The sequence below is a fragment of the Bombus pyrosoma genome, linkage group LG14 (assembly GCF_014825855.1).
Source record: "Bombus pyrosoma isolate SC7728 linkage group LG14, ASM1482585v1, whole genome shotgun sequence".
In the NCBI taxonomy this organism is placed as follows: Eukaryota; Metazoa; Arthropoda; class Insecta; order Hymenoptera; family Apidae; genus Bombus; species Bombus pyrosoma.
In genome coordinates, this window is record NC_057783.1 from 5,538,836 (window position 1) to 5,551,560 (window position 12,725).

The window sequence follows — 12,725 nt, forward strand, 5'->3', positions numbered from 1 at the left end:
AATTAGTCATTTTATAAATGTGGACTGCATAACGTTCGTGTACAGGTCGTTAAAGTGAATTAACCTAGTTAGAGAGGTATAAGGTGTCGATCTACAATTGGGATCGTCGCCGTGTCACAGAGTGTACACAAATATCACGTGTCGCGAGTGTAACATCCGAAATACAGGTAATCTATTACGCTGACAGGCGTATCTGGTATCGAGACAGTCATTTTTGCCACGACAAGTATTGAAATATAATATTTATCGCCAGATCAATCGATACGTCAGTCAAATATTTTTTCCTCGTACATATTGTCGTTCGATCTACCTTTTCAATTGGAACGATTAATAATATTATCAAACTTTTCTGTAAGAAAGAAAATTATTTTTATCGTATTCTTCGTACTTAACCTATTATTATTTGAAACGATTAAAGTAATATCTGAAGAGACTTTTCTAGAAGAAAGAAAATTATTTTTATCATATTTTATTAACTTGCAATTGCGAAATAAGGCTGAGAATGAGATTTTCGAATATATGCGAAGTGTGCAATCGCGTTATAGCAGAAAATGGCTGTCGCCAGACAAGAGTACATAGTTCCTTTTCCTTCTTGGGAAACACGATGAACGCTATCTCAACTCGAATGGTCGACTTGCTCTCGATGGTATTCGAGAACGGTAGTGAACGGACGCACGTGCGTCCTTGCGAGGTAAACTTCTATGCATGGAAGGTTGCATAACCATAAGTCGATTCGTTCATGGACATTTTCCCACCAGTTTTACGTATTTTCTTTCGCTTTTCTTCACATTTCTCTTGATATCCCAAAGACATTGCCTTTTCTCTTCCGACTATCTCATATATAGAATTTTCGAAAAACGTATTAAACGTTGCTTCCTTGGAGAAAAACATTTTAACTTCATCAAGATTAATTCAACATACATATATGTATATGTATATATTTATTTTCCTTTAATTGAACACTTTAATTAAATAATAGCAACGAAGCTTAAATATTAATGATATGATATTTTGTAAGACCAGAGAGATATCATTATTTTTTAATATTTTTCTGAGGAAAATAATGCATACGTGCATAGTATGTGGTCATTGAGCGTTAAGCTTAACTGTTCGTAAGCATGTTATTTACTATAACGTTAAGCTTAACGCCCACTGGTCTGGCCGTTCGTGTTAGTAACGCGTCGTGCAACAGCGTTAGTAAGTGGTTAAGCTTAAGCGCGTACGTTATATTTCTTAGAATCAAAATTAAAAATGATTACGTATTTTTCCCTGGCTTTAATGCCCGCCCAGCAGCGGTTGAGTCACTGTTTATTTTATTTTATAATAATGAAGCGAAGGGCTGATTGTAATATGACAGTAAAATCCACTTAAGGAATAAATTCCTTATCAAAATCATGTTCATATATTGTTTGATGGAATAATAACACTTAAATGTAACTTAGAAAGTAATAAACGTGAAACAACTACATGAGCCAGAATTGATCCAGCCTTCGCCGAGGGTTAATATTTTAGCTTCGTCTCTATCATATGATCTCACGGCAGTTTGCCTTCTTCTCGTTATTATGATTCACCAAACGACGAGTTAAAAATTATTATCATGAAAATTTAGAGGGACGTTACTTACAACAGGACGTCTCGACAATATTCGTCGTAGGTGTGAGTCTTGTATCCTCATAATCTTATATTTTTGTGGACACGATGAAATAGTAAGACAGATGGAGGTTTATCTCAATTTGTAAGTATTATGGCTCGTATAAATTGTTCAAGTTGGCAAAATCGTATTTGGGTTGTTAATTTGGCATTGTAATGTAATAATTAGGTTGCAAATATTTACGCGTATTTTTATGAACAGGAAGAAACGAAATATATCAAAGAATGCTAATTGAAATACTAAGGAAATAAAATATTAAACGTTTCTAATTAGAACGCCAAGGTAATAGAGGCTAAATAGAGATTTGTTTTTTATTATAAATCTTCTAATCATTATAAATTATATATGTACGTTGTATAACGGATACCTGATTTGCAGCATTTTGTACATTTTTAAGTATTACGCGTATTCACAGTCTAGTGGTATCTTGATGTTACGTGTTCATCGTGTTGCTATGTTTTTGTAACACGTCGTTCGAATTCATTAAGTATGCGTCTTGAGTCAGTTGGGAGAGCTTGACGAGCGGAAGGAGGCGTTCGTCTGGTGTCAAAGAACCGTAGTTTCACGCGGCAAAGGAAGTAGATTGCAGTTTATCGTAGACGGTGTTCCGATAAGGGAGACAACGCTTCAAAAGGGTCCATTGTTAACGTTTTCATCTGTCCAAGGCCGTTCTACGTTTTAATTGCCCTAATTCTCGCGAATCGTGCGCTTTATTAGAGAATTTTTTTTATTTTATTTTATCTCTGCCTATTAGTCCGATATCGTTTTTTATTTTTAACATTACCGGCAACTCTCTTCTTAGTTCTACCGTGATATATTTAATAATCAATTGATATTTCTGTAGTATTCTTTTTTTTTTTTTTTAGCGATTTGTTCGTTTCTATAGTTTCAATGAATTACGCGTTCTATTTGGGAATTTCATAATAATCGAGGAATGATCCGCTGAAAACAGGGTTCTACTTCGCTTTATCGAAATCCGCGCCAAAATAATGGAATCCATCAACGGCGCAGATATCCTGCAACACACATCACTGAGTATATTCAATTTTGATAGAATATTGGATGTTTGAATAAGCAACTTGGATTTATAAACGCAATTTGTTCGCTCCACAAGAAGCTACGTGTTGTTCGTAGAAAATCATCAGTTTGTCGTTAACTCACCGTGTAAAATAAATATAATACCACACATAAATACAATATAAAATCAAACAAGTACACGTATACGATATATAGACAATATATGTAAATATTCGAAGGATTAGTTCAACTTTCGACATCGATAACAACTTCTGTCTTAATCTGACCGCGGCGAGGACCCAAGAATTACCGTAAAAAATTGTTATTTCTTCACCTGACGTTTCCCTATTAGTACTTCCCTTAACGATTCATTAATTTCACGGTCGATGGCTTGCTGGTGGCACGCGGTTCGTTACGGAACAACGCTATATTAACAATGCCAGAGTACGGTAACTTCAGAGAAAATGGATCGTAATTTATCGACGAGATATAACGAGCACGACGCGATAAAAGAGGACAGATGCTTTAATTACTCTTTGTCAGGGTCAGGAGAGTTTCCAGGCTTCCTTTCCTTTGATATCGCATTTTTGCTCGAAATCGGTATTCGTATTTCTTTTGAGAGATTAACAAAGAGGACACGTGGTCGTTCGTTTCCTAACCCGGCACATCGAAGCAAACGTGGCTTATAAAAGGCCCCGTTAGCTGCAAATCGTTTTTTCAGGATTTCTGCTTCGGTGACAGCGCGTCGACGCTTGTGCAGAGATAAAACAGTGGCTTGGATGCCAGTTTATTACTCTGTCTTTTGTATCCTTTGCCCTCGTTGCCCTTTCTCCTGGTTTCCCGCGCCTGCATCCCCAGGAACAATGTTCGTTGCCTCTGATCGCTCTCGAATCGAAGTTCACACATTCGCATCCGATTTTCGCTTGCCACAATCTTGTACATTAACGACGATTTTTCATACAGCACTTGTCTCTATACTATTATGCTTTGCATAAATTTTTATACTTCTGTATTTATACTTGTATTTGTAAATTAGAATTTTCTTTTATAAATTCTAATTTAATAATAGCAAAGTAAATAACAATAGTAATAATGAAACGATAAATCTTTTTATAAATCAGAATTAGAAATGTAAAATATACATATTACACTTCGTATGTGTTAGGCATTGAAAGCCTATGATTTCGTAGAAGACGCAATAATTAGTTGAGATCAGACATTGTAACTGCCATGAGACAAATTTTAAAGGTTGTTAACTTAATTATATTATGTTAACATAAAACGTGAAACATTTTTTTTTTATTATCGGCAACCCTCGTCGGTTTTTATTAATTGTAGTTTGCTTACGAACAACCATTATCGATGACGGAAATTTCATTTTGGTCATCGAATATTCATTTGGTATCGAGAGGAAGCGGGATCGAGCGGCGCGGAAAATCACGACTTGGACATAAAATGATATCTCTCCTGTCTTTTCTGTTATTCCCTTCGGCACGTTCCAAAGGGTGATTAATCCAGCGCCATCGAACAAGAAAACGCGAAGCAATTTTCCGTAATGTAATCCACTTTCGTTGCTTGGAGCTCTTAATGGTGGCGAAAAAGTTGCCTCGACAGGGAAGTAGTAAAAGTTCTAATTTCATTCGACTGCCGAGGAAAGTAATATCCTCGGATTGAAGCCCATCCGATGGAATCGGCGTCTCGATGCGGCAAAGCCACTTCTCTCTATCGAGAAGGAAAAGAGAAAAAAGAGATCTCTTGTTAACATTGTTACCGCGGCGCGGGTTGCTCTGCTGCGTTTTCTAGCTAAACGAGACTCGAAATAGGCTTCTATAATATCGAGAGAATTCGAAAGGCAATATAAATGGCGAACGTGTATCTCGTTAGATGGTAGAGCCTCTTCGTTCTTTAACGTCGTTGGAAATCCGAGCGTGGAATTACGACGATACGATCTTTCGTAGTAACAATCGTGAGACAGTAATCACGAAGAAGGAAGGGGAAACGGAAGCGTTATTAGTGGCTGTTAGCACAATAGACGTTAAAACGAGAGGAAGTTACTGCTACGTATCCTCTTCATCTCTCTATTGTTTCTTCTACCCCTTCTACTATTCTATATCCAGATACATATTTTCTCGATGAAGAAATTGATGCACTCTGCCGCTTGTTGACCACGATAATTGCCACTCGGAAAAATTAGGTATTCGAAAGAAATATCGATAGTTTCTCTTTCTTCGATAGTCTCAAGCTCCGAAGCCGATATTAATTGCCATTCGAAGGAATTGCCGGGAGATAACCGATAGGTTGCTTTTCTTTTTTAAATATTCGAACCTCTGAAGTCGATAATCGCGGCTCGCAGAAATTAATGAAACATAATATCGCGTGTTTTTTTTTTTTTTTTTTGCTTTTTTTAATATTTCAAATTCTAGAGCCGATAATTTACCGTTTGAAGGAATCAATGAGAGATTATTTTGCTTGCTTTCGTCTTTGTCGTATCTGAAGTTTGAAAGTGGAGGATTTGGTCGTTTGAAGGAATCATTGAGAGATAATATTGCTTGTTGTAGAGTTTGTAATATCTTAAGTTGCAAAGTCGGTAATTGCTGCCGTTTGATTTCTCCCGTTTCTTAGAGCGTCGACGGGATCTTGGACAAATCAATCCTCCCCTGACAATTTACTTACCTCTGGCTTTAATTATCCCATTATCATCTCGACGAGCCGTAATTACCTCGTTAACTTCTAACGAACTCCAATCTGTATCGCTAGAGAGCGATTTTATTCCTCTCGATCGATCCGAGTACGTCGAAGCTGCTCGTGTTTCTGCAGTCCAGTTGGTTGCAAAACATACAGTCTCTTACATAAGTCTACGTACATTCTTCAATTCTGAAATAATTATCACAACGATTATTAGATTGTGTTGAGAAATCGTATCAAGTTTTATATTGATTGAACTTAATATCTAAATTTACTTACATATTTAAATAAATAACACAATTCATTTAAAAAGTAGACTTATTATTACGTTGATATCTTTAGAATTCAAATATTGAATTTTATTAAATTTACATTGTATAGGAAGATGATATACGTAAAGAAGTGTTTAAAATTTATTATTAATTTGTATCTCCAGAGTAAAACATGTATAAAAAGTACAAATTTATATTCTGCTGCACAGGTATCAAAAACGACCTACAATTTACGATCTTTCTGGCATCGAAGGTCGACACTTTTGCAAATTTTCTGTTATCTACTATGTCCTTTCCTATAAATCAAATACGTAAAGTTCAATAAGCGTACACAGACCTGTGTGTCCGACTGCACATTCTTTTACGCTGCGTGCTTATCAACCTTTCAAAATTAACAATTCGACCATCTGCCAGCCTCCAACCGTCCGTCTGTCGAGTTTATCTAATCATCGACGTGCTTATAATATCATTTCCGTCAGTTCTGTTTAATTTGCACTTACCTCGGCTCGTTCCTACAACGATTTTCATATCCATCGATTTTTCTTTTTACGTGTTATTTTATTGGTTTTGGCATCTACGTCTTTTTCCTCTCGTGACACCGTTTACTTTTCGATAAGGGCCGACCAGTCGATTTTCCCTGCGCATATATCTACAAGGAATTTCTATTTGACGTTCAAATCACAAGTTTCGTCGACAACAATGGTCATTCTATCGAATCCAGCTGATTGATCTCAAAGAGAATATTCGGATGAGGTCGATGCTCAGATCGATCTCTATTCTTCATTGCAATGGTGAGATGCGTCTTCTTCGTGAAACTTGCAAAACATTTCACTTTCATCTTCTGGCCTAATTGTATTCGTCGACAAACCATCCATTTGTCCGACTTCCAGGTTTCCTCGAGGTTTATGGGCAAAGTTCGCTAGCCAGTTGCTTCGTTCACTACACAAATGCTTTTGTTCGTTTCCAGTCGCATATCGTTGAATGGAGCGCGTGTTTCATGTATTACTGGCTTGGCAACTAAGTGATTGCGGATTTTGTCATTAGGTAGTAATGATAAAATCCGCAATCACTTAGTTGCCAAGCCGATACAAGAGCCGCAATATGTAACTGCTCAAGATGTGGTCAGGTCATCAGAAAGGTCTAGAAATTGCCAGTCACGTTCCTAATTTACTGGAGACGAGTAGAAGCAGGAAACGTTAAAACTTATCCGAGATTGAGAATTTGCAAAGTTTGGTATCAGTATTAATTCTAAGATTATCGGAGTAACATCTTCACGAATTTTTTTATAGATTGTCGATAATTTAAGTAAGATACTTAGAATTCTTGAAACTTCTGCAAGTTAGAAATTTTCTACGGCTTCGTTGTTTGTATATATATATATTTAATTTTTATATATATAATATATACATTTAGTTTGTATATAAATATTCTATAATATTTATTTATTTATTCCATAATATATTTCATAATAATCGAAGCAATAGATGCAGGAACGCTTGTTTATACACCAAGTGTGGATCGTAAAATTTAGTAAAATTAAAATATTTTACAGATTTTGCATAAAGATTGATTCAATGGTTATCAAAGCTTGACACGTTTATGCTATAGCTATGACGCATAATAGTTGAAGCAACAGAATATTTGTGCATTGTCAATAATTCGTGAGATACTCAGGCTGTCTAAAACTCCTGGAAGTTAGAAATTTTCTACGAATTCCTTGTTTGTATTAATTTTAATAGTATCGAAGTTTAAAGCATATCTGCATATCTCTACAATATTTATTTATTTATTCCATAATATATTTCATAATAATCGAAGCAATAGACGCAGGAACGCTTGTTTATACACCGAGTGTGGATGGTAGAACTTCTCAAAATTAAAATATTTTACAGATTTTGCATAAAGATTGATACTAGGGCTATCAAAGCTTGACACATTTATGCTATAGCTATGACGCATAATAGTTGAAGCAACAGAATATTTGTGCATTGTCAATAATTCGTGAGATACTCAGGCTGCCTAAAACTCCTGGAAGTTAGAAATTTTCTACGGATTCGTTGTTTGTATTAATTCTAATAGTATCGAAGTTTAAAGCATATCTATATATTTCTATAATATTTATTTATTTATTCCATAATATATTTCATAATAATCGAAGCAATAGATGCAGGAACGCTTGTTTATACACCGAGTGTGGATGGTAGAACTTCTCAAAATTAAAATATTTTACAGATTTTGCATAAAGATTGATACTAGGGCTATCAAAGCTTGACACATTTATGCTATAGCTATGACGCATAATAGTTGAAGCAACAAAATATTTGTGCATTGTCAATAATTCGTGAGATACTCGGGAAGCTTGAAACTTGTGAAAACTAGGAAGTTCCTAGAGATTTGTTTTTTGTACTAATTCCATGGCTGACGAAGCTTAATCAGATATCCAGGTTTCCACGACGAAAGTTAAAATAACGAATGCAGGAATATTTGCGGATTATCAATAATTTCTAGACTAAGTACGGATCTCGAAACTTTCCCAAATGAAATAAATTTGTACAGATTCGTTATCGGTATTAATGCCAAAGCTATCAGATATTAACAGAACATCTATCTCTATGATAGAAGTTGAAAAGTAACTCGTCAGCCATTTCTTAGTTTCTCGTGACGAATCGCAAAAGTATAATAGGAGGTATTAAAGGTATTCAGCGCGTTCGTACAGCCAGTTTAGAAATTCGTTTCTATGTATTTCGCAAAATCCTAATTCGTATTCTAAAGCAGTTACAAACATGCACTCAAATTGAACAGAATTTCACAGATTTCAAACCTGCATAAAAGTTTGCGAACGAAAAATACTTGAAAAAAGTTAGAAAAGAGTTGGAAAATACTCGTAGTCTGATTTAATCTCCTCCGATGCTTCGGTAAATCTGAAATCAATTATCAAAATCATTTTCCATATCCCTCGGTCAAAAATTCCAAACAATTTCAAGAAACACTCGTCCCATAAATTCGTACTCTTCCGATGCTTCTCTAATCGAATGCTAAATCCAACCAACAAATACCGCGCGTGTTCTCTCGCCAGGAAACAGTTCCAGAGGCAATCAATCTATTCGATAGAAACATTAAGATCGCGTTATATCGATTAGAGGTAAATCAGAAGATCGGTGACGTTGGACAATCAAATCTCCGTTTATCCACTTCCTCGATACTTGCTCTAACCATTTAGGTTTACTCTTTTGGCCACTCTCGATGCAATGCCCTCGATCTTGGCGATCCAATGGCCAGCCACGGACGCCGGCAATAGGTTTGATTAGGCTAACAAATTGTCACGCTCGTCTCGAGGAGGAAGAGTCGACGTTCAGTCCACTTCTTCGTAATGGGTAATTGTGGTTGGCGCACTGGAATCGACCGGGTGCGTGTCCTAAGTAAATAATAAAATCGTTTCGCTACGGGCATACGTCAGTCTGTCGTGTGACACGCATTCGTTCGGGCTCGTTCGTGTTGGTCGCGACGAGCGTCTGTCGATCTAAAATTCGTCTGTAAAATTTTCCTCATTTTCTTTCTCGTTCGTTCGGACAGAGTTATCAAGGTCAGAAGGATATTTCAGTCGGACTAACATATTATTTATATGTCACTTGTCGTGTGAACGCGTGAAATTCGATTACAAAAAGCAGAAGTTAAACCATCTACATCTGGAAAGAGATTATGTAACTCGTTATTAACACCGGCGTGATAAACTGTGAAATACACGTATCGCGTACTTACGTTGCAAGCTCAACATCGCAGATCGTGGTTATCTACGAGGACGTAATTTCTACTCGTCAAAATGAAAGTCCGTGAGGCTAATGTCGATATTCTCAGCTGCAACTGACGTAATTCTGTGCCGTGTGTATATTACTTTATTTCTACGAGTTCATTCGTTTCTTTCATCAGTTGTTACACGATAGAAGATCGAACAACCGTACGAGAGGATCGTTTCAATTGTTTCATCGTTTTTCGTTCTTTTAATAACACCGGTTCGTACTATATAAGTTTGATTGTTTCGTGCATAGTTCAAGATTGTGTTTCAAGATGTTAAAATTCGGCTGACTCGGATAACTCCTATCTTATCGTGCTGCCAGAAATTACGGTTCTCCGTTTGACGTGGAATATGAATTTTCCCGGTGTAGCCGCGTTTTCTGAGTAATCCATCCGTTTAGCGAGCCCAGGGACTTGTTCCAAGCCCTGCTTGTTCCAAATGGAACTAGAGAACGGTAGAATTGAGTAGGATTTCGATTTAAAATACGATCCACGTTATTGCTCTTACGACTGCATTCGTTTCTTCCATTTTTCTTACTTCTTTCTCTCTTTCTTTTTCTTTTTCTTCTCTTGTCTTCTCGGGAGACTATTGATTTTTACTTTTTATTTGTCCGCGCGAGTGACGGCGATTGCACGTATCGATGTTTTTAATGTCGTCATAAAGAGAGCTATTAACCTTGATGAGAAACGAAGTATATTTATAGGCTGTAATCCAAACGGACGTTTATTTCTCGCCGCAACAAATATATTTCGCGATACCTGACATTTGTCGTAAATTTTTCTTTCGACACTTTCAGTCGTTCGTAGCAAATGTTCATCGTGTTTGCCCAACCAAAGAAAGAACAGTCTGTGTTTTATCTACCGGAATATCGTCAGCGTTTGAGGTTACCGTGAGAATGTGACATTTCAGCTTGCTTAAACCAAAGAAGTAGCCCGAAGAAAGGAGTCTTGCCCTGCCAAAGAAAATCAAACGTAACATGAGTCTCTATCGAAGAATATATTTAGTCAAACATTGTGCATATTCAACGAAATTATCAACGAGGATAGTCACGAGTTATCAAGGAACCGAATGTGATACCATAACGTAATACACTGTGCGTGATCGCACAGGTTCAATTGGCTGAGAACGAGGAAAACCAGGTCAAACTTTCCAAACAATAAAAGACATCAGCCGCAAACATCGAAGGATCCTCCAGATGAAATTTCGCAAATCCTCCGCGTCCAGTCCCAAAATGGAATTGCTCTCGAGGCGATCGTCAAGCGACAGGATGTCGACCTTGAAGCGGTCGAGATCCTTTCGTGCATCGATAAAGCTCATGTCGAAGCTGCGAAACCACGCGAGTCTTCGTTTAAACTCTGGCTTCGATCTTTCCCCGGTATCACTGCGAGACACGAAGAAACGCCGAAATCAAACGTCTCTCGTAGAGGAGACCACGTGGCCAACCAAAAGCCTCGAAATTCCTCCAAACGATTCGTCAAAAGACTCGTCGAAAGACTCTGACAGGTCCCTCAACAGTCTCTCGACGTCTCCCAGCTTGGGACACTCGATTTCATCGAGCGAGCTGGAGTCTCGCAAAATCACCAGGGACCTGAAGAGCAAGTTGTGCCTTACGGACAGAATAATGGGCAAGAATCGCAAGGAGCAGGAGAAATCATCGAAGAGGAACAACGACGCCTCGTCCCCGAGAGTAACTCATATATTTCGTTGGAAGAGCAACGAGGAGACTTCGTCCGTGTCGAACGGAGAGAAAGAGAAGAAAAACCTTGTCTGTGGTAGCCAGTTGTCCTACGAGAATCCTACTTTCCGGCTGGACAGTTCCTTAGACTCGTCCGTTTCCAGTTTCGTGTTCGAACCTGAGCATTCTGATCACGTCGAAGCGAAGGAAGAACGCTCCATCGAGAAGTCGTATCAGGATACTGGGTTAACGATAGTCGTAGATTCCGCCAGGCCAACGGAAGAGGAAACGAGGAAATCCGCCGAGGACAGAACCGTGTTCGACATGGAGGCGAATTTCGAGTGCAATAAGAATAATCGTCCCGTGTTCACTGTAACGAAAGCTAGAAGCTTGTCGGTGAACGACGTGGTTTTACAAGACGAAGAGGCGGCGAGGTGCAGTTTGGCGTTGAACACGGTCGATGGGACGACGTTGTTCGACTGGCAGGCGGATGATCGCGGGATCGACGCGACGGAAAAAGGGCGGAAGGATGGTGAGAAGGTTCGAAAGACTTCGATTTGCTCATCCAAGTCCTGCAGGATCAGGACGGTGGATAATATCGCGAATTTTTGGACCAATGCTCGCGGTGGAAGCTTTCGTAGCAAGGTGACGGTGGGCAGGAAGAAGTCGATGAAAGACTCGAGGGATGCCGAGTCCATGGATAGGATTCTTGTCACGACCACTTCTGGATCAAGTATGGGCTATCAGGTTTTTTGAGAATTTGTCGAATATCTTCCGCTAAATTGGCTCATATTTTAGACAGCATTTAGAAGAGAATTCTTTTCTACTATACGAAGTTTTAATATAATATTTTATATTAACGATTATTATATATTACTGTAATTAATGCAGATAGTCAGATTAATATATGATACTTGATATCGTATACCCGAGACACGTGTCTCCTTCGAATTCTTTAAATAAACCGGATCAATCCTTTCGGTCTGATCATGTGTCATGAGAAACAGGGAATAAATAGGAATATTTTAATGGAGAGTTATAATTAATACGATATTACGATTAATATAAACAGACGGATTGCATAATTTCACACGCACATTCATATGAATAAACTTTCTTCGAATTCTTTAGGCAAATTGAATTATTTAGCTGAAGTGTCTGTTGATAAATCACAATGCCTACACAGGACACTTCTACGATAGAGGTATTGAGAGCAGGAATGGACTAAGTCACACTTTCTCTGAATTTCTGCCAATCTATGGCATGAATTTATTCCAAAGAAGCGGGAGAATTCATTTTTCTAAATAAAACCAACTAACGTACCAAAGTGAATCGTTGCACAGTTACCTTACGCTCCTAGCTATTTCCAACAACGAATTACTCCATTTTTTGAATATCGCTGTTAGTCCACTTTTACTCTCAATATAAGATACGTTGCTGCAATATCGAATATATTAGGTCGATAAATATATTACGAAACGAGAATAATTTTACCAATTTTCCACGTATACAGTGAAGCCAAGGGGAAGAGATTCCCTTGCAGACCGCTTATTGCAATTTATTTTTCTTTTTTAATTGCTTCATTTGACACTGCAAGCGAGACAGAGAGAGAGAGGAGAAGAGAGCCAGGAT

The 12,725-nt window shown here is 37.8% G+C and overlaps 1 protein-coding gene across 16 annotated transcripts in view; it reads left to right on the forward strand.

Annotated features, from left to right (window-relative positions):
* LOC122574722 (ankyrin repeat and fibronectin type-III domain-containing protein 1) overlaps positions 1–12,725 on the forward strand; it is a 189,573-nt gene that overhangs the window by 157,150 nt on the left and 19,698 nt on the right. For 4 of the 16 annotated variants that reach the window (XR_006319146.1, XR_006319147.1, XR_006319148.1 and 1 more), the window contains exons 1-2: positions 9,079–9,504; positions 10,215–11,826. The exons of 6 other annotated variants lie outside the window; for them this stretch is intronic. Coding sequence is in view for 7 of the 10 variants with exons in the window: in XM_043742637.1 (XP_043598572.1) it covers positions 10,614–11,826 (1,213 nt within the window). In the remaining 3 variants the exon portion in view is untranslated. 6 more of the 16 variants (XM_043742639.1, XM_043742641.1, XM_043742642.1 and 3 more) reach the window with 6 other exon arrangements.